Genomic DNA, 24,908 nt, shown 5'->3' with positions numbered 1-24,908 from the left:
CAGTTTAATGCAAAATTAAAACTATCAAACACATGTCTATGAAAGGTTTCTGAGCAACCAAAACAAGCTTTTCTATACAACCTTAAATGTTGAGAATTATAATAACTTAATTAAGTATTATGTACAAAGAAAGAGTTTACAACAATAAAAGTTGTCACATCAAATGAACTTAGAAATCTAGACTAGAAAATATATTACAATCACAACAAAAAACTGTCACAGTCACAATAAATTTAGAAAGGTCTACATACACACACAAATAACACACACACACACACACACACACACACACACACACACACACACACACACACACACACACACACACACACACACACACACACACACACACACACACACACACACACACACACACACACACACACACACACACACACACACCTTAATTAAACCTTCAACAGCCCATCTACACAGACGACGGCATTAAAACAGAAAAGAGCATTCATCAACAAAAGAAGAAACTATCTGAGACTATGGTCACATTTATGTCTCTTTTGTCACTTTGTCTTGTCAACATTTGCCCGTTTTTTGTCTGTAGAGTAAGATTTCCTCAGCTGTGTCTGAACTTTCCAGATTGTGATCTGAAGGGTCGCCCACAACAGATACGATGTAATTCACAGCCTGATAAGTTTACCTCTAATCTTTTAATTTTCTCTACTTCTCTTATCTTCGGCTGCCACTTGCCTCAATGATTAAACTAATTCCTATTGTACAAATATCCCTCCATTGCTGTCTATTCTTCCAATCATTGTTAAGTCCTCCATTACCTTGTCCCTCCAACAAAACCTTAATCCATAGAATGAATCATTTGGGGGGAACGATGATCTTCCATGCATTCAAAATGTCCCAAACCACCTTAGCCCATTTGCCATTAGTGACCCTGCTGGTGATCTTGGTATCCCAGAATCTGACAAATATCAATTTATGTTGTTTTTTCTAACTGCTGTTTTATTGATCCCTAATATTGCTCTTTGGCACTGATTTGTAAAAAACAAACAACGACATTGGCAACACAGTCACCCTGAATAAAGCGTCCCTTGTTTCAACTGCAATATGACAGAACTAAAATACGCTCTCTTTCAAAGCTCCAAACACCGACAAGCCAACAGTAGTATCTCTGATAACTACATGTCAACCTTCATATCATTTGATACTATGGAAAGAAATCATATGTTGCAATTTACCTCTAAGTCATACTTTGTCTGTTATGCTTTATAGCCGTTTCACTGCTCCAAGGTTGCAAGCTCTTGGGGAAGTACAGCAACGTGAGTGAGATGCAAGTGCCCTAATCTGAGTAACATGCTGCCAAATTCTCTCAGTGATTGCTGGGTAATACACAAATGGCAAAAATGGCAAATGGATAAGGAGCTGCCATTATATAAGAGTCACGCCCCACCGAATGGCTGGGTTCCTGTGCACTACACAGGAGCTATGGGCCAAGCTCAGCAATCTCTTGGAGCATGGCAGGGTACTTGCAAGAGCACCGACTGCAATGCCAACTGTGGTGTGAGCATCCAAAGTCCCACCAGGACCCCCGTGGCTGATAGACTTTGTTGCAGTTAGGGGCCTTTGCCACCTCCAGTCAATGACTAGGTACTCATTTATACTCCTGATTTGAAAAAGACAATTGTGTGTGAATTTCTTGCTCAAGGAAGTATGCCATAGTTCACCATCACTGTTATTTGACCTTGCAACCCTGATGGGTCCTAGATGTACTCACTCGATAGGATGACTCTCTAACCAACTATGCTATAGAACCACAAGAGTGACATGATGGACTGAGTTGTCAATTTTGAAATAAACAAACAAACAAACAAACACACACATACACACACCAGTCCTCAAAATAACAGTTAGTCGTCAAACATAATCTGACTGTTTGTCACTTGGCTGATCAACTCCAATTCCAATATCTCAAACTGTACCTGTCACATTAAATGACTGAAAGATTCTGAACCAATGTGTGAGATAGTCAAGAGCAATATCATCAACACTTTGTGATGAGTGAACAAACACAACAGCCTTCATCACCAGAAGAATCTCCTCCCACAACTCACTAAACAAGACACAGCAATAATTAATAATCAGTTACAACAGTTTAAATAAGATAGATAGTTTCTTCTCACTGACAATAAGATGGCACATATTTTCCTATAATGTCAATAATTGCTTTCCTTGCAAACAGCACAGTATGCAAGAAGGAGACTGCAGTTGGCAAACGTTCAATGACTGGTACTTCCTACAAAGATACACTAATGCTGCAACAATGCATCAACAAGTAAGAAATACAGCTAAAGTTGTGTTTCCTGGTTTACTACCACAGAGATTCAATAAAATTCACGTGATCCCTAAAATCAAGTTCACTTCTGATTATTAGCAAAATGTATATTGTCCATTCTTTAGTAATGAGCAAAAAACTAAATATGACCATTGCCTGGCATACACACCAGCAAGACGATGTACAGTATATCCTTCTTTTGCTAAATTCCATGTAAAAGCTTACAACGCTATCATTGGCATGTACTTAGAACGTTCATTCAAATTTAACCCAAAGATGTTTTTTTCTGTAGTAGCATATTTTTAGAGTGCAGCTGCTGATCAAAAGTTCTCCCGAAGTGAAAGTAACACACTAAGTACCTATTCTATAATAATAATAAAGTAATACAAGTATTACGCATCTTTAATATTCTGTTATATTTACTGTAGTAAACTAAAGCGATATCAGAAGAAATGTACTTGTCAATAGCCCTGTGAGATAAATAAGTAGCATTCCAAGACTGCTCCACTCTTGTAATACAAACACTCAAGGCAATTTGCAAATTAAAGCCATGGGCCAACTTAACTATTTTGTGTTTGTCCAGCCAATATTATAACCAAATACATTGTGCAGTTAGAATGCTTCTAAGAAGTTTACGGCAGCACCAAGAGACAGCATCACCATGACATTGAAACTTCTAATCTGTGAGTTGAACGAACAAAGCCAGCATTAAATTACAAATGCTGATCCACATCAGTTCATTAGAAATACCGTATTTTGTGCAATGGGCAATACTCATTAAAGCTTTCCTAATAATCAGAAAGCAGCTAAGTTACGGCTCACAAAATCCAAATTATGCATACTGATATCTATTTTCTTTGCATGTGCAGACACACAAGTTAGCTGTACAATACTTCGTGATCACCAACTGCTAACAATGCACTGCTGGACATAAAAAAGAATTCATCGATGTTTGACTGAGCACACAAAGATGCCACGTTTGAAATGTTCACCAAGTGACATGTCATTGTGGCTTCACTTTTTTACATTTAAGCTGACTACTCTAAAAACCTAAAAAACATGCTATCTGTAAGCTTCAAAGTGTCTAAGTATATGTTGCATTATTCTGCATTATTAATTGAGGCACACTCCAAATAAGACAAGGTGACCCACCCTGCAAACTGTACATGTGATTTGAAGTATGTGTCATCAACAGTGTAATCAAATGCCCAATGTAACATCTACAGGTATATGCTGATCAGATAAATCCTACTGGATTAAAACAGCTCAACTGCACTTCTGTCTCTCAATCACAAGTGCCTGCTTCTCCACAATTCAATGCCAGCGTTTGTTGCTTTTATTTTACCTTCTATAATTTCCTGATAACAGTCGATAAATGTGCATCGCAAAGTTACATGATATTTCATAATGTGATTACTCGAAACACTCATAAATTCCTAAAACTTCATAAAGTCTGTGTGCATGCACAAACTCCATCTAAGTGGATAAGCTGCTTATCACACATAAAATGACTGTACCGCAGTCTCTACAAGGCTACAAACATGACACAAATAGCACATAATTAATTATACAGCACTGCCTAGTGGACAACGAAATGTCAACTTCATATGCAGAGCAGTATCAGATACACATTATTTGTGTTCTCAGTACTATGTACACTTTTTAAGAGTTAAAACAAAGACATGTACAATAATTTTTAATTAAAAGGGGTGCATTCAATTTGCCAATTCCAACCATTACGGAATGAAGAGAATAGTCATTCCAAATTGAACACTTGTTCAACTGAAGTGTTGTTAAAGCGTGTAACGTCTGAGCAATTGTTTCTGGACATCTGTCGTCATGACGGACGAGCTACTGCGCATGTATTGTTTGCGGTTTGGTCAAAATGAACGGGTATTCCTTTTTACCGCAAACTAAATCGAGTAAACCGATCAACGTGGTTTACTCGGAATATAAACCGATCATTCAGGAATGCGAATTGAACAATTATTCCCGTATTCCTAGTATTCTAGAATGGTTGGAATGGGCAAATCGAACGCACCCTAAGGTAATACAAATCATATCCTACAGTAATCAAACAAATGACGTTGGACATGGCAAACTGAAACACTGTCACCTCAACATCCAATTGCTTCCAAAACTCATCTGCCAACCTCAATAAGCAACTTCTCTTCATTTCTTCTGCAAGAATACAACAGATTACTTTCCCGCTCACCCTTACTGTAACTCTATTAATTCCAATATATAGTAACTTGATCTGTAAACAAGGAAATACATATAATCAATTCAATGTAGCACCATTTATTTCTTTTTACTAAAATAAAAGTAGGCCCGGTTGTGTTAGAGCCACGAAAGAAGAAAATGCATTCACTAAGTCTTCAGTCTTCAACATGACCCTCACCTATCACCCAAATGTGAAATTTGTGTTTGGATTTTGCATCAGTCGCCATTGCTGCTAATTTTTCTGAAAGCTCACTGTCTTTAGGAACAGAGGCAGGCTCTAGACATAAATTAGCAACGAGTCAAATTAGCAAAGACTAAAATCAAACAGCAAAAATGACAAATTTTATTCAACCTTGAAACAGTGCTCCCACCAATTCAATCAAACATGCCCAATTATTCATGACTACCTTTACTTACTGCCCAAATCCTGGAAATTTATTATACGGGGATTGTTTATCCCGGATATTGGAAATGGCGGACGACCTTGTCGAAGGAATAGTCGAATACCGTCTGTATCCTATTTGCTCAGTCAACGATCAAAGTAGTGCGGGAACGGAATGGTTACAGAAACTTTTCTGCGAGTGTATGGATGTAGTGAGACCCTTAATTGGGGAGTACTTGTGGCATTGCGATCCATTCGCCCTGGAAATAGCTCACGATCACGTTACGCCTCATCTTGCAGGACGAACAGAATTTAGAGATAACTTAGAAGACGAATGGTTGATAGTTTATGTGCTGTTTGAACTCACACGTACATTGGAAGGGTTGGTGGCCACTGTCAAAGATTCAGATGGTCAGTTCTTGCTCATTGAGGCTGCTCACGTCATTCCCAAATGGCTGCAACCGGACACTTCAGAGAATCGTGTATTTATTAGCAACGGAGAGCTTCATATAGTCCCCATTCCGCAGACACCCGCACAAGTAACTGACTTTCCAACAGGTGTACCATCGCTGCCTGCAGCTTTAGAGCTAGTGAGACGATCTTCAAGGACTAGAGCTAGCAACAGTATTCAAACAGCGCTAAAGAAACGGTTGAATGTTTATCCAGAACATGTAAAAGAATCTATACAGTTTGCACATTGTTATGTGCCCGCTGGGGTTGCACTGGTTTTACACTACAAACCTGAGTTGGTAACTAATGCTGTCCGAGCATTTTGTGAACGAGATCGGCTTGACATGAAGTCCATTCGATGTATAACTCATTTTTGTCCAGATCCTAGCTTGCTCATCTCAGTTAAACTGACTCGTTTTCTATATGCTCAAATTATAGATCAGAAATTTCATCCACCAAGACAATGGATTGTACCGCATTGTGTAAATATAAGCAACAAGGCTCGTGATCTTGGTATGAAGCTGACTGCTGGGTTTGAAATTCTTTGCTCCAGAAACAAGGGACATCAAAACAATCTCTTTGTGACTTCTCAGTGGAAACAATATGAAGACTCATTGAGAGAAAATGGGTATTTTAATGGAGAAATAAAGGGCTCTAAACAATACAGTGAGCTATTGCACCAAGCTAAGACAACATTTATATCAACACTTAGCAACATGAAATACACCGAATACCCTGGAGAAGTGGTTCATCGTATTTTGTCAGATCACACATTAGATGAAGCTGTCACACGAGCTGCAAATGAGATTCTTGTTCCAGAAAGTGATGATGCTTGGCTTAATGTCAGCTCTGAAGATCTAAACAAGTTGCTGGAGGAAAGAGCTGGTATCAAACTGGCATCCACAGACAGCCAGTATAGCCGGGACGGTTTAGATCAACTTGAAGACATGACTACTGCTTTTAAATCATTTGTGGGTAAAGTTTCTGATATGGAAGGGGCCGAGTTTCCTGATTCTTACAAGACCAGACAAGTTTATTTAGATGCAGACACATTTGCAGACACAGTGAGTAATGTTTTAGATGAAACCCACATTGAGTCAGAGTCAGAGGATGAAAGCGAAATAGATGAGGATGAGATACATCTCCTACAGTCTGACTCTAGTGCTGATGAAAGTGATGTAGCTGCACATGACCTCAAGGACTACATGGCACAGATGGATAAAGAACTCAGTGTAACTGAGGTAGGAAAAAGTTTCAAGGAAGCAGAATGCCACGATGAGGCAAAGATGGCCGACGTACTGCCTGTAGATGTTGATTTGAATCTTGTAAAGAACATTTTGGAATCATACGCATCTCAGGAAGGGCTGGCTGGTCCAGCATCTAACCTGTTTGGTTCTATGGGGATAACAATTCCAAATGATGTAGACTAGAAGAAATAAGGAGTCACAGTGTCTTGTTCTGAAATACATTAGAAGCAGTTGCTGTTTATTTTGCACAATTCAAAGGTACTGTACTGCTTAGTTTAAAGAGCTAGTTAGTGTTGAGGGATAATTGACGAGTTTTTCAAGATTGTACGTTAAGTGAAATCACGGCCCATATATAAAGCATATCTTACCAAGCACATAGACGCTCTGTCAGAAAGATTCTTCCTACGAAACATCACCTTTCTAACAAAGTGAGAAGTCTGTAGATCAAAAACCTCAGTAGCAAGAGACCCTTCACCTTTGAAGCTGCCTAACATGGCAAGTGTTTGCTTTCTTGCATCTACCTAGACTAACAGTCCAATTTTCACTACAATACATGGTCATAGCAACACAGTAGCAATATCAATTTCTAATAGGATGTTTAAGTGCCTTCATGCATGCTGAGAAGCAGTGGCATGTTCCATACTCTCAGAATTGCCTCTACTAGTAGGTTTCCTGCTACAAAGGCTGATCAATCCCTGCTAATCTGTTCGAAACAACAGTCAGCCAAGCAGACAAAAGCCAGAAACTTCAGTATATATGAATTAACTAAATGTGAGGAACCCAGATGAAAGAAACCCTGACAATCTAAGTCAAAGAGGAGTAGCAGCCTCTGCATAAAGACATGTCAAACAGAAGTCCTAAGGGACTTTACAGTATTAATGTGATTCAATTAGACTGTAATTTAACTTCCATTGCCCATTAAAGACACCGTGAACCGACAGACCTGTGTGCTTCAGAACTGTCTATGCTAAAATACACAGTTGCATTCAAAGCAAGTTCTCTAGTGAGAGCTTTCCTTGCTAAAGTGCAATAACCTCAGACATTATACTATTGTTCTGCTGCCACAACTTCATTGTGTCCCAAGCTCACAGTTTACTAATGGCAATCATCGCCACAGGCTGGTTTAGCACACTAGCACATCACCTCCTAACCTGCATGTGACACCTTACAATCAATCACTACACGCTATAAGTAAAACATACCATTAGTGTACAAGCACAGCATTAGTGTCACAATAGCATAATTTTGATTTCAGAACAAACAATTATTGGCATCATCACGAAGTTCATGAAATAGTGCAGCGAGAAGGACTCTACAAGAGAAACAATAAATATCAAACAATCGACACCATATAATACACACAGCCAGAGTTTATATAATCCTAAATTCTGCAAATACACTAATTTAGGAAAATTTCCATTTCTTGTACAACTGTAGCTATTCACACAGTACTTCAGATCTAATTCACGTGTTCATCATGCTTAACCATGTGAAGGCTAGATTCAATCAACACCTAATTCAGCAATTTGCAAACTTGCCTAATTGCAACTACTGCACTGCCACTAATTCTTTCAAGGTATATTTTTTAGCTTTTCACTTCGAAATGTTTAGAGGTTAAAATGAATATTTTGATAACAACGGAAAGCCGCTGTTATCCAGGTACATTTGCATTGTTAAAATGACCACTTCATGGAAAAGCACCAAGAGAGCGTTCGATTGGGCTCTTCCAGCCTCTTCCAAAAGAGGCTCCATGTGCATGCCCCTCTTCCATCTTCTATAGCTCTGCTGCTATGGTCGGAAGAGCCAAATCTACCAACTCTGCTGCTGGTTGGAAGAGCACGCCCCTCTTCTAACCTCTTCTAGGGGCGCATTCGATTGGGCTCTTCTAGCCTCTTCCAGAAGAGACTGGAAGACACACCCTTCTACCAACCTCTACCAGCGCAGGAGCTGGTAAAGGTTGGAAGAGGGGCAAGTTCTTCCAACAAGCAGCAGAGTCAGTAGAGTTGGCTCTTTCGACTATAGCGACAGAACTGTAGAAGTTGCAAGAGGGGCATGCACACGCAGCCTCTTCTGGAAGAGGCAGCAAAGAGCCCAATTGAACGCACCCCAGGTCTGCACTAGAAAAAGTTGGAAGAGGGCATGCTCTTTCAGACTCCTCTGGAAGAGGCTGAAACAGCCCAATCAAATGCACCCCAATCATCATAGACCAGAACAAAGACACTGAATATGATCCAGATGTAGCAGTGAACAGCAGAGGTATGTACAGTACGCGAACGTACATGCATTGTTTAGTGATAAATATGCAGTATAACAATAAGTAATTAAATCAAGAAATGCTCAACCAAAAGCAAGAAAAGCTAAAACTACTACTAGAATTTTGACTAATTAAACAAAATTAGTGGCAGTATCCTATTGACATTAGTCTCTGGACTATACAAAACCACAGCACCATCTTTTTCCAGCCTAATAGTACTAACTCTAACCTAATTGTGTTTAGAGCAGACACATCATAAAACTAAACAACCACAACTAATCCTGTTGTATGGAAACCATGTCACTACCAAATTATCATAAAATAACTTCAGCTGGGTGGTAAGAAACAGGACTTTCTAAAAATCATGAAACTTGTCGAGTAGCGTACTCAAAACGTACAAAAGTAAACTGACTTTCGGTCTGTGAGGTATGTGTGCGAATGTGTGGTGACCTCAATGTGGTCCAATCACTGAGCAGAATTTGTGGTCTGTTGTACATGGCAACCAGAGACAATGAATGAACTGCCAACCAGATCCGCAAAACATTCATGAAAGAGCGTTTTACCAGAACAGTGTAATGCATGTTTGCGATTGCCAGGTCTTGTCAGAAATAAACAACAGAACTCAATAAATGTGACCGCAAATAACACAAATAAAGGAGTATCTACTAATTCTCTGAGAGAAACAGAACTGATGACTCGACAGCTAATTGTCTAACAGTCTCGAAAATACCGCAATATAGATAACTAGATCTGAACGGAATCTGATGACTCAACTGCTACTAACACGAATGTTTTAAATAGGTGATGCGCACGTGCAAGCTAAATTTAGTATAACAGTTTTTGACTTGTGGCACAAAAGTCATGACACCTACAGAAATTGGCTGACGGACTGAAATTACCTGTCTGCAACTGCAAACGCAACATTGCAACTTGGCTTATAACGTTTATACAGAGGCCTAACATTATGTAACCACACGTGATATTTATGTCACATATGATAACTCTCGTTACTCGTACTGATCACTACAAACTACAGTAGTTACTGACTTTATGCTCATGCGAAACGACAGCTGCTTTGTATGGTTTTAGATAGAATGTACAAGTACCATGCCTAAAATATATAATTCGTCGTAACAATCCTAACGTGGTTTTCAGAAAGCTCATAGCTGTGGAAGCAGCAATGTAAACACAGCCTCAATTACAAGTTGAACAAATTTACCGTATTTCCGCACATTTAGCTGCATGCCGGTATAAGCGGGGATTACCAGAAACTTGCTTGTCGGACTCTGGTAACGAGACCGGCATGCCGGTATAGCACGAGGGAGTGCCGGTAATGGCAAGGAAGCAACTACACATGCACAGTAATTCTACTGAACACGTGCTGTAATTCGATTCGTTGACCTGGAGAATACAGCTTCCCCTGAAGTCCAACTAGAAAAGACAAAAGTCGAACAGCCAGAAGGTATTGAGAATGGATCTTCGCAGTGTGGCAGAAAATCATACACAATCGAAAAAGCTAGCAGTACTACGCATGTACGACGGCTCGGTGGAAACAAAACGAAAGCTGCCAGGGAATGTGGAGTGTCTCGTCAGTGCATACAAGATAGGTTTGAACAAGCAGAAAAATACACAGGGCTGACATATAAAGAAGACAGAAAGACGATGAAGAAGAGGAGGATGAAGACAGAAAATATCAAACATGATAGGGTTGATTATATACTACATCTAGATGAAAAAGTATACGTCTTAGTGTTTATTTTTGTTAATTCAATCAATATCTAAGAACGAACGCAGCATAGATCTATGGGTCCAGTCTATAGGGAGGTTGGTCAAATCACCTCTCCGGCATGCCGGTATACCCTGGTAATCCCCAGCTTAAACCGGCATGCAGCTAAATGCGGAAATACGGTATACCAGATTCAGTGCACTGAGAACACAAAATATCACTAGCCATAAGTTGTGTGATATTATAGTAGCTTACCCCAACTGATTCCTCTGGATTCAGTCTTTTCCTCTTGGCTGCTGGTACTGGTCTTGATGAAGAATTCTCAACTGAAGATGGTTCAGATGCTGAGAAACCATCACTCTCATCTTTTGAATGTTGAGGTTCTCCTCCAGCATGTGTTACAACCTTTGAAACAAGCTAAACAGGCACAACAAACTGACAACTGCAGATCTCCACTGAACTAACTAAAAGTAACTCTTGACAGCAATAAACACCCAGTAAATGTAACACAACAAATATTTCATTACAATGCATTTCATCCAAACTTCATGTTTTGCAGTAGCAACCAGTGCTTCCACTTAACAATATTTCAAAAATACAAATCTTGCCCTTCTACAACAGATAGATACTGTACCACAAATTTACGTATGAATTTTATTATCGTATTGTTCGTACAACTCCTAAATGTACTAAATTAGAATGCATACTAAAAATTTTCTTGGATAACAAACTGTTATCACAAAATCGCCAATAGCATTGTTGATGATGTACCATAACACAAGATCCACCTGAACAATACACTGGTTTTACAACGACAAAAGACCAAAAAGAAACTTTCTGTGTACAACATGTCCAGTTTGCAATGCTATGATGTCACTCAACTCAAACTGTTTCTAAAAGTAATCTGACAGATATCTAGCAATGGCATCAACAGAAGAACCAGATAGTTGATGTTCTTGCAGCAGTGACGGTTTTTCTTTCAAATTAGTCCCAATGCACACCCCAACACTACCCTTGGGTTGATGACGCAGCTGCTGTCTCGCAAGGCATGCAAGTGTAGCTACGCTAGACGATCAGAAAACTCCATTGGGACGTGTTACTCAACAATGCAAGGTGCCACCTACAGATACTATACAACTAGTTAAAAGAACAAAGAGTGAAAATCCTACAGCTTAGGCCAAAAGGGGGGGGGGGATTAAATCTTACTTGAGCCCTGGGGTGAGTATGGAATTGACTTATTCCTGGTATATGAAATTGATCTCTCAAGCACCTGTTCTCCTTGATAAAAAAAATCCTTGGATACCATGCAACAATCTCAAAACAACAAACAATAAGTGTAAAAGTCCCCAACAACACAAAATAGCATCTTATCATTAAATAGAATTACAATTAACAATCACAACTGACTGCAGACAGCAAGCTCCCATTACCCTTCTGATCTTATGCTTTAACAAATTTAAAATGCTCATGTATTGATTCCAAAAATAATTTTCTTAAACTTTATGCTTATTCCATTCCATGTGACACTGGCTTATTGAAACATTGCCCCTAACTGAATAGCACTAAAAAATTTGGATTGTACACGATTACACAAGCTGCATTCTCACCTTTCCACTTGGATCCAGAAGATTGGTGAAACTCTCTTGTGCCTTGCCCCATGTATTACTCTGCTTGAATAACAGATCAGTAGGTGGTTTGGCCGCATGTGTTCCATTATTAGACCAAATCTGATCATGTTACAAATAAACAGACACTGAAAAGCAAAGAAAGATTTGAGAGTTAAATGTTCCATACAGTCACTGTAGATGTAGCTCTCAGAATATATCTAGCAGGAAACTTGTACTTGAAAACCTTGTCGTCAACTGTTCGTTCTATTCTCCATGAAGCCATCTTTACATCCTAATAGTACAAAACATAGAATGTAATAGCATATAAAAACAAAATTCAAAGTTAATGAGCTGATGAACAGTACAAAATAATGTACAAACTATTAGGAAATGTCCTTCTTAACGATAGTCTTCAGATTGCGTAACCTGTTAGAGGTCCACAAACCAAGAAACTCAAGTGGTTAAAAATAATTCCTGTTGCCAATACCATCAATGACTTAAAAATTTTCCAGCTTATGCCGCTTCTACTGCATTGCCTGCTGCTTGCACCAAGTGATAACAGTACTGCAACAGTCAGTCTATCAAGATATACTACTTGTTCTCCACTGTCACATTTGTTGTTATTGCGCTGATAATCTTCATTAACAGTAATTAGAGTAAGCATAGCAAAACACTTCTGGCACAAATACTTACTAGAATGCAAAGCATGTTTGCTTTCAGTCAGCAATACCCTACTACCTCACACAGTGACAGAAGGGCGTGTTGTTACAGCATGAGGATTAGTAGACTGCCTTAAGCCTCAAGGTATAAGCATGATGCCCTATAGATAAGGAAATAACTGCAACATTCATTGTCCAAACATGGATACTCTGATCCAACATACACTACTCGCATAACTCAAATAGCCTACCAAATGCACTGTTCCACCAGTTGTCTACTGTAAAATCTACCTTATGTCTGATCAATTTTGTCAGAAATTTCTGCTTCACCATCTTCATCACTGTCTTCATCATCCATTAATCCTATACGAGCCTCTGTCTTGCAATCAATAATTAGATCTTCGGGTACACCTTTACGTGAGTCCAATACAGCAATCACACTAATCACCATGCTCAGAGCTGGTGTAATGAAGCAGCACTAAAGTGCTAAACCCTTGGCTGCTAGCTTTTAAGTTATGGAACATGCAGCTGCTGCACTATCTAGCCTCAACGCTAGGCCATCTTTGCCTTTGGTGGACTAACGCACATGATTGCACGTCGAGATCACATTACCGGAAACAATGTACCTGACCTACACATACTTTCGCTAAGTTTCATGCTGGTCGACATTGTTCAAGCACAGTTCGCCTGTTTCATTAGCAAGAGCTCTGTTTCCTGTAGTGGGAGACACCGCCTACTAGATCCGGTCACGTACTGGCAAATCAGCACTCCATCAAAGAAGAAATGGGCTATGACATGCATAACACAAGTTGACCTATCCACGCAACTACTTTGGGTTGAGTCATAGAAACAACGAAGCACCTGCATTTGTTTAGAAACAACTTAATTACTAAGACAATTGCAAGTATCTGCTCTCCTGACAATTTAGCATATACAACCTTACCACAGTAATACCATCCACATCTGTCTAATGGTTTGATGGTGGGGTCGTTGACAAGACCCACTACTTGTAACCTTGGTTAATGAGAATGTCTAGAGTTTCAAGGCTACCTCGCATATATAAGGGCATGCCGTTATGGTTGCAGGATGTCTTGGTTAGGATATCTGCTAACCTTCACTCATAAGGGTATACCCTTATATGAGGCAATACAGTACATGTCTGATGTATACAGCAAATAACACAGACATAGCTATCAGAATGATCAGGTCATACGCTCATTAAAACAGATACAGCAACTAAATACACCACCAATGCACTTAAATGTTGTGTCGATAAAACTGTAACATCTTACCACATCACCAACATTCGAAACTTTGACATAATTCCCCCCAGCATCTGCCAATGAAATCTGCACAGCACCCTCAGCATCAATTGTTGTTGTAGATGTCGGTGATGTCTCTTCAACTCTTGGTCTTTCAGCCTCCGGTATCCCTCCTTGCTCAGGACCAGAACTTTTAAATTTAGGAGACAACTTCAGCCTGATAAAACAAGATAAAATTAGGCAGATCATATTTCTAAATCCTACAAGATCCAGTCACAGGAAACTTCGTAAAGTCACATAACGCAGTAAAGAGCATACACTAACGAGAGATACAAATTGTGTCTGCCCATCCATGCAACTACTTTAGTCCGCCGTGTCAGAAAAAAGCACAATATGTAAATGCCATGTCATAAATCATAATTCACATCCATTGCCATTACACAATACGTGTACACACTGTAAGCCCATCACAAGACCAAGATAAACCATAATTTCATGCTATACAACAAGTTCACCTATTAAAGGCTAGTCTAACGCCGTTTAAATGGCGCTTTGTGACATGAGTCTGGCTCGCACCCGACCTATGTCTAGATGTTCATACAGCCAAGAGTTCAACCAAAGTTAGGTCATGGGGCTGTGGGCTTGGCTCACTTTCGAATGCCGAATCAAGCTCAGTATTGCCCAGCTTACTTGCCAGTTCCATCATTTGTGTAAAATACCACATAGCTGGATACAATTGTTCATCTTCTTTTGCTCAGCAAATCATGTTAGAAAACAGCAAGAACCTGGAATAGGTAACACGCAAGCAAAAAATAATTTACTACAAGCTGTTGCAAGCAAAGAAAAGATTTTGCTGAAATCAGCAATAATTGCTGTTTTCCTTATTATTATTATAATATAATCAGCCATTCATTCTGTTATGCTCAACAAGATCAGTCTGGTTTGTATAAGGTCTCTTGCAAGCACCAGAGGCAAACCCTGCCTCAGAGGAGCTTAGACCATCATGACTGTCTAAACAGAAGACATGACTTTACGCAGGATCCGACTGGATCCAAGCACTGTTTCTGTACCGTATAGATGAAATATTGGCAGGGAATATATTTTGGCAGATTGGCAGATTTTTCAGCCACCATCAATATTAAATCTGCCATTAATTTGGCAACCGGGATATTTTGACGTCATCAGGAACGTGGATCAGCTATTTAATGGCGAAGTGGCGGGTACGCCCCACGATGAGGCCACAAAATGGTAGGAAATCCCTGCTTGCCGTCTGTTGTGCCTATGAATGAGGCTGTGAGACTATGGATGAAGCTGGACTGTCACGTTAACACGAGTCACGTTCTTTGCATCGACACAACAATTCTTCATTACTAGGCAGTAGTTGGAGACCAGTAAGTTAGGGAAATGTGAGCCACGAACACAGCTGTCAATCACAAACTCTGACCACCTACGATACGACATATATCAGTTATCAAACAACAATGTCCAACCGCCAAAATAAAATCCTCCAATATGCTTTGTCAATTTCTTAGCAAACCACTAAATAAATTCCTGCCAATGTTTCATCTTATACAGTATGTGCTGCAGGTTGTGATGACCTGGAATAAAGTCCAGCCACCATGCATTATTATGTGTCGTTATGCCCTCCATAATGGGCAAGTGGGGTCTTTTCCCCCATCTGGGTGCCCACCAACCCGGCAAGTGAGCACAGCAGGGTACATACATGTCTCTGTGTAGTCCACACAGCAATCAATAACTAGTCAATTCGATATAGGTTGCTGGCATTATGGTGACTGCAAACTCGGCACAGCACGCCTAATGGATATCAACGACCACCAGGAAAGTGCCAAATGTCATTGTCAATGGACCATTTGCCAGACCACAAACTCCCCAACGACAGAAACGAGTCATGTCATCATCACCCTCTCAGTAGAGTAAGTGGGGTCTTTACCCTCAACAGGGCGCCCACCAACCTGGCAGGTAAGTCCCAAAGAAGTACATGTTTCCGTGTAATCTATATGGCGCTAGTAACTGGCTTATCGATTATTGCTTGTGTGCACTACGAAGATTTCGCCAGCTCTGAACAGCATGCCTAGTAGATATCAATGACTATCAGGAAAGCACTTATCCTCATTGCCAACAATCCCCATGCCAGATCACAGAAACTCCCCATCGACGGAAACAAATCTAATCTCACAGACATCGCCAAATAGACAGTGAGAAAGAACCAACAGACTCGTTTCATTATACTGCTGTCACCACACGGGATTGAACCCAGGCCATCATGGTCAGAGAACCAGAACTGTAACCACTAGGCTATAGTGCTTACATATTATGTCGTCGTCACCCTCTAGGTAGGGTAAGTGAGATCTTTACCCTCAACTGGGCACCCACCAACCCAGCAGGTAAGTCCCAGAGAGGTACATGTTTCCATTTAATCCATATGGTGCTAGTAACTGACTTATCGATCATTGATTGCGCGTGTTACCAGGATTTCGCCAGCTCTGACAGCACAGCACACCCAATAGATATAGTTACTATTATTGGTATTAGTATTATTACTGAATTTCCACGATTAGAGCTATGGGCACTATTTTCATAGTTCTGAAACATGGGGCATTACTTGGCGCAATTCAAGCATGGGCATTATTATTTTGCAAGCACAAAAACTGTTGCATTGTTCACATGCAACAATGCAACACACTACACAAACAACACGAACAAACTACCAAATCTAATCTTACAGTCTTACTGATATGTATCCTGAATACTTTCACTTCACTTTAGTTGTATGCCTGGTCTATTGCACAGGTCGAATCTTTATCGTCAGTCAGTGATTCTGGTTGGGTGTTCATTTCATCCCAAACATACACATTGATAGATGTGCATGCATATAAGCGGGTTTGAATACTACCCCAGTTGAACACTAATCGAGCATGGGGCGCTATTATTTCGTTATAGGGTCACCATGAGGCATTATTTGAGCATGGGGCACAATTTGAGCATGGGGCACTATTTACAGGAATACGGTATTGCTATATAGACAACATATATTTAATTTATAGCGTTTCTCACAACTACTCATAAAAGAGCAAGCAGCAAGGTAATCGAGTCCATTAGATAGAAACTTTAGACTACCGCTATAGATTATGACCAGTCTACTCAGCATTAAGAAATTGTCTTGACAAATGTAGTGTTCCCAGCTTTCTGCATCGTTAGTATCAAGATTTCAGCATCATTCTCGTACATCAACAGTTGTCGGATAGCGTCAATAGTTTTGACATGGATTGCTCCAAGTGCACCAACAATAAGTGGGCAGACAGATATGTTGCAAGCATGATACAGCCAAAACATCTCCACCAGCAATGGTCGCAATTTTGTCTGCTTCTCAACATGCTTCTTATTTTGGAGTCAAACCATAGCGTTTCTCACCAAGATATCAATCTGCATACAAGAGAGTTTTGACTGTGACCCAAAGCACTGAACAACTAACAAGCGACGCAAGATGAGAGTATCATTCTTGAAGTGCACCGTTTGCCAAAGCGAGATCGGATAATTGGTTGGCTGAGTCAAATAATTGATTGCCCCAACCAGTTATTGGAGAGAATAATTGATTGCCCCAATCAGATACATGGTTGCCTCAACCGAATAATTGCACGGGAAATACTGTAGAAGCACCAACCTAGAGTCCAATGCACCTACTACGCACAAAGCACACAGTTCTAATATTTTGAATCAGCAAGCACATTCATACTCAGCAAAAACTGGAGCCACCTGCTACCACCACCAAATCCCTAAAACTGTCAGCAAATTCTTGCCATTCATGTCTGGAAACCTACGTCCCTAAATATTTGGCTAAAGCAAGAGACCTGACAATGCCCAAAATCTGCAAAAAGTGGCAACCACAGTCAATCAATTAGCCTTCATTTAAAAATATTAATCATTTTCCTTTAACTTAATTAAGAAGTAGCTAATTACATCCATCCTTCTGCAATCCACCACATAAACTAAAATTCATACCTGTCCTCTTCCTCATCCATCAGTTTCTTGTACGTTGCCAGTTCCATATCAAGATGAAGCTTTGTGTCCAGTAGATCCTCATATTCTTGAATCTTAGCTTCCAAATCATCTCGTGTGTTTTTTAGCTCCTTTCGAAGACGGTCAGTGTCTCTGGCATTCCGATCTCGTTCACGACCCAGCACTCCTTCAAGCTCCTTGATACGATCATCTTTGGCAGCAATCTGCAATCAACATTAACTTAAGTCACATATGCAAAATATAAGAAAATTACAAAAGTCCAGCAAAGAAACCTTATTCTCTAAATCGTGGATCTGGCCATTCAAGTCAGTATTTTCTTTGTTTAACTCATTGATGTCCTTAGACAAACCATCTACAGCATCTGTCTCTCGATCAAGACGATTTTGAAGATTATCAACCTAATGTGGAAAAGTTGGCATCTGTTTTAATTAATTGGTTACTAACAAAATTAAAATTAATACCTTATCTTGGTAGTTTTTATCAAGATCATCTTTATATTGATGAGTTTCATTTTCGAAACTCTCCCTTAGATCATCAATGGCTCGTGCCAGTCTATCGTCATATTCTTCACCAAGCTTAGATTCCAGTGTCACTGTCATTGTGTTGATGCTTCGAATTCTTGCTTTCAGCTCCTCTAATTCCTACAGATACAAAAATACAACACTCCAAAGCAACAGAATTATAAAGAAAAACCTAACACAGAACCAGAGCTTCACAAAATGACATCATACAAGCCTATTACCCACAAAAAGTCACACTCTCCTTATCAATAAGTTCACGTACGAGTCTAGCTATAGGGAAAACCGATAGATTAATGTCTATTACCCCATCTACATGAGCATGCATAGCGAGCCGAGCCACGCTGAGCCCCGCATTCCAGGTCGCATTTACACGACACACTCTGTAGAAGCAAGCCAATGACTTTGATGAGCACGTCATTAACGTGCGTTAGTTACTCAAGATTGACATAGCTCACGTTAGCTCACGTTTACAATGGACATAAGCCAAACTGCTTGCGTTTTTCTCTACGGCTTTACAACAGTCATATCAAGAAATGCATAGGACATACACAGAGACGTAGGTCTATTGTCAGGTGACTGTTGCAGCAACAGAGTTCAAAAGATTTGTTTTGCACATCTTAGTCACTCCATAATCGGATAAGACACATAAGACACAGAGTCTCCGTCTCGCTCCACGCCATTTTGTACCAAATGAGCATGCATGGCTAGTATTCCAGCACGTTATGCGTTTACACGATGTACCTGACCCAAGCCAGCCTGGGCTCCCAACTAGAAATACTGAGCCAAGCATCATGGCTCGGCTCGGCACAGCCCACATTTACACGTACTGTAGAAACTGAGTGAGCCAGCTGAGACAGCACAGGCTGGCTCGCTTACGAGTGCTCATGTACACGAGGTATATGAAATATCATCTCTAGTCGTAGCATCTCTAGTCATACAGTGTTGGATTTCTGCAAAAGTTCAATTGTTTAAGCTGTAATCATCAAAATTGGCAATAAATCTTTGCATGACCAAAATTAGGGAATAAATCTTTGCATGACCAAAGTAAGGGGTCATCCGTATTTCTCAGCATTTCATAAGCATGCAAAGCGTACACCTCTTCCCTTCTCCTACCCCTTCACCAAAAGCGTATTGTTGGCAACAACGGCTGAAGTCCATACTCCACACATGAAGACATCACAAAGTCTCTTGCTGTACCGTTTGCCATCTTAGACGTGACTTGTGATCGCTCGTCATTGCCTCCATCTTTCACTCCATCGTTTCCACCATCCGACTGACTGACTTTCTCTGGTAGCGATGGCTCTAGTTGTTGATCGAGTGGAGATGCCGGTGGCGTGTAGGTATGTGGTTTGGGTATGGATTGTGTTGAGATTGAGACACGACGCTTTTTAGGTATGATGAAGGATGGATCAGCCGGAATGTCCATAGTATCCTAGAATATGTATTTCAGTGATAGAAGTAACCCAAGAGTGAAAAATGCTGATTTAACACTAATACATGCTTCATTAGGCCCATCATTAATACAATAGGCCCATACTTGATAATTTTTCTCTTCATCATCATCTCTAGCTTCCAAAAGCTTCTTTCAAAATAAAATCCTTCTTCTCATCACTCTCAACCTTCCAAACTCCTGTGCCTTTCTGACAGCATCTTGCCTGCCGTAACTGTTATTTAGATACACAAAAGCGTTATAAAATGCTGATAGGCATTGACAGGGTGCATTTAAACAGAGTCCGCACAGTTGGACACCAAAGTGTACACCTAGTTTTACCCCTTCCCCAGCGTACATGTTGTAAGATCGTGAAAATGACGAGAAATATGAACGACCCCTAAAGCAATAATCTTCCACAATAAATCATCTCTACTCACTAAATTTCATGCGAGCAGTCAGACACAACACCCCCCCCCCCCCACCCCAAGCATCCACCACACATGCTATGTTTATGTGTCACGTTAGCATTTCTGACAGGTTGACACTTCTGTGACCAACTAGAAAATCAGAAAAAATGACACTAGACCAAACTCCCCAAATAATTCAGACATAAAGTGTATTCCTATCAAAAGTACAAATTTTAAGTGTTACCATAATAATCACTCTGCCTTTACTGGCATTCATTGCTTCAGGCATCATGACTCATATAGCACTTCCAAAAAAACACCAGTACATTAGGCAACACGGGCATCATACCCACCTCATAAACCAGCGTAGCAGCATTCCTCAAACAGTAATACAAGTTACCTGTTTATTAACACTCATCATGATTTGTACTTCTGATACAGAATAAAACAACTTTCACAACCCCCTATACATCCCCATCACCTAATCTAGTGCTACCACCCTTCTTTGATCCCCTAATCTGGTCATAATATGTAAACCTGTAAAAAATACTTAACACAACACATAAATGCAACAAACAGGGTGTTAGTCACACACAAGACAGTAAACACTTCAATGAGTACCAACATTTCACCTTCACTACATTCTAAATATTCACATAGTAAACAACAAAGATTCTACAAACAGTCATGACTATCCAAGACAAACCAACTGACCTGTTCATGGAGTTGCTGCTTAAATGCCAGCTCCTCCCTCAGAGACTGGTTAGAGTTTTCCAGATCCACTCTTGCCAAAGTTTCAGTTTCTAAGGCACTCTTTGCTTGATCCAGTGCTTTCTTTAGGTCTTCTAGTTCACGTAAAGCGTCAGTCTTCTGAGCCACAGCACGTTGCTTATCCTTCAAAGCTGCCTGAACGGTCGATTCCTTGGTGGTAAGAGCACGCTCAGAGGACTCAAGATCATTCTCTGCCCTTTGACGACGAGTTGCTTCATCAGTAAGTCTACGCACAAACATAGGTTGCCTTCGTATACCAACACCTATAACCTATAACCAGACTGCACCAAAAAACGGCAAGTCTAGACTACCCAACTGTTCACATAACCTATCAACCAAAGTGATGTCTGCTGTTACAAATCAATACAAGTGTTCTCACCACTACCAGCTGTACTAGTCAATAGCAGTTACAAAAGTGATGCCTAAAAGTAGCCACTATTCCTGGTTAGAAGCAAAGACAGCATTCGTTGTACTCTGTATTCCATTCAAGAAAACTTTCTCAAACTACAATAACTACCCTGCTCTTCATTGCTCACACTGACTCTGACATCATCCAGAAGTACCTACATTCTATTGGTCATCTTACCATCCACAAAATGTCCAAAATAGAGATTGTCAAACAGAAATTTCTAGAAATATATTCACACGGGGATGCAATATGAGATCCTAACATGCCAGGCCTATACGTATTTCCGCACATTTAACGACAGGGCTCTTATTAGAACATTTTGGTACTATGTGCTTTTGTACAGTGTAGTTAGGAAATAGAAGCCATGAAATTCCCTGGAGAATATTGCTGACAAAGGACGACATCACTGCTACATAGCTGATGAAAGTCTGCAGCATGTGCTGATGCATGAGGTCAGTTCCTACCGACACTTTATCTGTGGAGAAAGCAACCAAATCAGAATCAGAAATATGGTTATCAGTGATGTCTTTCTGTGTCTGCAATCCTCCACAGAATTCCATGGCTTCTACCCTATTCCCTAACCACACTGTACAAAGGCACAGTCCCAAAGTGTTCTAATAAGAGCCCTGCAGCTAAATGCGCAGAAATACGGTATCTGTCTCAATACACCTACTGACTCACTCCAGAAGATTACTTGGTATAATCTACCTTCCACTAAGTGACTTCTACCTCTATCCAATGTTCTTACTGGCAAAGCCTCTCGTCTTCTAGAATCAGAAACTGCTTCATTAATTACAAAATAAAGTTCATATCCTAGATGTAAATGTCAGCCTATCATAACACCTTGCCCTTCTTAAAAAAGCATTCCAGAGATATGTGATAGGCTGCTGGCTCCACCTTCGCTCACTAATGGAAAATCCATACTAACCAAGTTGGGCATCTGAGCTCTATCTCAGAGCAAACCCAACAGATGTACGTTAAGAACGTTTCATAACTTCAAAACTGATGGGGTTGTTTCAAGAATTTCGTCCGCAAAGTGGAGCATTTTTTATACGCCATCAGATTACATGAGCCTTACTGACCCATTCACGTTCTCAGAAATGGTCTTTCTGTTGTTTCTGTCGCTCCAAGCACAAACCGTCATGCTACCTTCAGACCATCTAGAAACTGAACTTCTTTTCATGCAATTTATTTCCATCCGGCAATATTCGAGATAATCGGTATTTTGTAAGATTTGTGCCTTTGTGAGATTTTGCAAGAGTAGCCTTGCTAATGCCATCAGGATTTTTACTATGTCTCCAGCACAGTCCAAGCGTATAGAAATAACACCAAAAGCAAAGACGCCATATTTGCTATCACATGCTGTGACTAAGAAGCTAATGCCCCTGGTAACTGTCAAGTTGCTCTCTACCAGCATTAGAAGACTCAAGAGTATTAGGTTAGGAGTACTGTGAACAGGAATTAGTTTACTACTAGTAATTGAAGCTGTGCTTACACTGTTGCTTCAACAGCTATGAGGCATAGAGAAATCAGGATAAAACTGTCACACAAAAAGTAAGAATTTAGACTATATTTCTTTCCAAACGTGCTACTTGTAAAATCTATCTCAAATTCCACTACTCCCCAAACTTTTACAAAGTGCCGTTTGTTATGGCTCATAGCTGAAATCTACAAAAACTAAGCAGTAATCATCATTTGACCTGGCGTGAACAAGCTGTGACTTATAGAAATGTACACCTATCTGTTCAGAAGTCACATGAGTGTACATACACCTATTATAATTGTATTACAGTCATAACACTACATTTACCTCTTGTACACAATAAACATAACGCTCTAGGTAACAACAACTCATTTGAATTTTCAACTACCAATGTCATAAACTCAAAAGTCAACAATGTACCAGCTTGTGGAAAATACCACTACAAATTACAATTGACGCCTTGCCCCAAATAGTATGTGTACTACACAATCGTTTTGAGAAATTCGATGCTGTTGCTGTCAGAATATGACGATAGCCCTGTTAATTAAGCAGTTGCAACTCACTTCGCCATTGTTTGCATGTCAACTTACATATTAATGCAACTAAATCCACAACAGTTATATACAGGCATTGAACATGTAAATCAATGTAAGAAACCTCAAAGTGCAAGAGTGTTTCCCAATGAAGCAGAGGACAGCAATTCTATACAGCTATATGCAATGCATAATGACACTCCTATACGAGTAAACTTATTCTTCAACATGTCTAAAAAACAAAATACTATAAAAAGCCAAAAAACTGATCAGCGTGAAGCACAACTATTTCTTGAAGAGTAATTCAGTCCAAAAAATAAGGCTGAAGCCATACAGTCACCAAAATATAACAATTGACTGGCAAACATTGACAACACACCTAGTTTGTTTATCTCTAGCAACTACAAGATTCAGAAGATTCCAATCTGCCTTCCAATCCACCATCTAACTTCCTAAATTACTAGTAGGCTCTGCTCTGGATATCAGTCAGCCTCCATCAAACCACTCCTTGGTGTCAACACATCAACTTTTGCAAGTGCACAACCATTACAGCTGATTCAGTCAGAATAGGATAATTTTACTCAAACGAGTAAAGGGGAATCCTTGTCATCATTGAACAGCTGCCCATGAGTCATCACACTTTTACAGACTGGCGACCACGTGCTAGTCCAACAGTCGTGCGACGATACGCAATTCTTAAACTTTCACATCTACCCCTCAGGACACTATTTTTAACTTATCTCTCACTTGATTTTTAATTCTTCCGCATCAGAAGCATGTTTGCTAGCAGCTATCTGCTGCCTGGCCTTCTCTTTGGCTGTTTCGTCGAGAAGACGTCTGGCGTCGTTCAGTTCTGTCTCGTACATGTCCTTGATACTGTCTACCTCTTTGATGGTTACTTCTTTGGCTGTAGTTACTTCGGCCTGCAGTTTGCTGTTCTCATCTTTCATTTGTTTCACATGAGAGATATACGAGGCAAGGCGCTGATTGAGACCCCGTAACTCATCTTTCTCTTGTACTCTTGTAACTCGAGAAGGCGAAGGCGACGTAGCCATGAAGACAACGAAACTTGTAAACCCACGAAAGTACGAAAAGCAACGTTTATACGGGCAGTTCACAAAACCGCAGCTGTGATTGGTTGCGCAACAACGCGCCCAAAACAGTAAGCGTGACGTCCCGGATTACACTGACTGTATAGCAGGACG

General features: G+C 40.1%; 3 protein-coding genes across 3 annotated transcripts in view; 1 reads left to right on the top strand and 2 right to left on the bottom strand.

Moving 5' to 3' along the window:
• Positions 1–4,947, bottom strand: part of LOC134192303 (anaphase-promoting complex subunit 2-like) — a 15,972-nt gene extending 11,025 nt beyond the window's left edge. The window contains exons 1-5 of the mRNA XM_062661026.1: positions 4,875–4,947; positions 4,701–4,799; positions 4,416–4,480; positions 2,148–2,260; positions 1,947–2,077 (exon numbers count right to left, since the gene is read on the bottom strand). Coding sequence (XP_062517010.1) covers positions 1,947–2,077; positions 2,148–2,260; positions 4,416–4,480; positions 4,701–4,799; positions 4,875–4,923 — 457 coding nt within the window. The 5' untranslated portion in view covers positions 4,924–4,947. The remainder of the gene's footprint in view (positions 1–1,946; positions 2,078–2,147; positions 2,261–4,415; positions 4,481–4,700; positions 4,800–4,874) is intronic.
• Positions 4,948–5,004: 57 nt separating this feature from the next.
• LOC134192007 (protein ecdysoneless homolog) lies at positions 5,005–6,963 on the top strand. The gene is made up of 2 exons (XM_062660675.1): positions 5,005–5,714; positions 5,793–6,963. The coding sequence occupies exons 1-2, from the start codon at positions 5,108–5,110 to the stop codon at positions 6,782–6,784; spliced, it is 1,599 nt and encodes a 532-aa protein (XP_062516659.1). The 5' UTR covers positions 5,005–5,107; the 3' UTR covers positions 6,785–6,963.
• A 513-nt stretch (positions 6,964–7,476) lies between these two features.
• On the bottom strand, positions 7,477–24,824 carry LOC134191910 (lamin-B1-like). Its single transcript, XM_062660548.1, has 10 exons — positions 24,451–24,824; positions 21,222–21,504; positions 18,609–18,788; positions 18,420–18,545; positions 18,130–18,350; positions 14,140–14,326; positions 12,376–12,480; positions 12,189–12,308; positions 10,837–10,998; positions 7,477–7,913 (listed from the first exon to the last, which is right to left on the bottom strand). The coding sequence occupies exons 1-10, from the start codon at positions 24,756–24,758 to the stop codon at positions 7,887–7,889; spliced, it is 1,719 nt and encodes a 572-aa protein (XP_062516532.1). The 5' UTR covers positions 24,759–24,824; the 3' UTR covers positions 7,477–7,886.
• Positions 24,825–24,908: the final 84 nt, after the last annotated feature.

This window comes from Corticium candelabrum, chromosome 16, assembly GCF_963422355.1.
Source record: "Corticium candelabrum chromosome 16, ooCorCand1.1, whole genome shotgun sequence".
Classification (NCBI taxonomy): Eukaryota; Metazoa; Porifera; class Homoscleromorpha; order Homosclerophorida; family Plakinidae; genus Corticium; species Corticium candelabrum.
Note: the sequence above shows the minus strand (reverse complement) of the source record. Positions and strands in the feature narration are given on the sequence as shown.

Coding starts and splice junctions, on each gene's coding strand:
- LOC134192007 (XM_062660675.1), top strand. CDS start 5,108: ATGGATGTAGTGAGACCCTTAATTGGGGAGTACTTGTGGCATTGCGAT. Junction 5,715..5,792: donor TGACATGAAGTCCATTCGAT/GTATAACTCATT, acceptor CTCAAATTATAG/ATCAGAAATTTCATCCACCA.
- LOC134191910 (XM_062660548.1), bottom strand. CDS start 24,758: ATGGCTACGTCGCCTTCGCCTTCTCGAGTTACAAGAGTACAAGAGAAA. Junction 21,505..24,450: donor GCGGAAGAATTAAAAATCAA/GTGAGAGATAAG, acceptor GTTTGTGCGTAG/ACTTACTGATGAAGCAACTC. Junction 18,789..21,221: donor AGCAGCAACTCCATGAACAG/GTCAGTTGGTTT, acceptor TTGTATCTGTAG/GAATTAGAGGAGCTGAAAGC.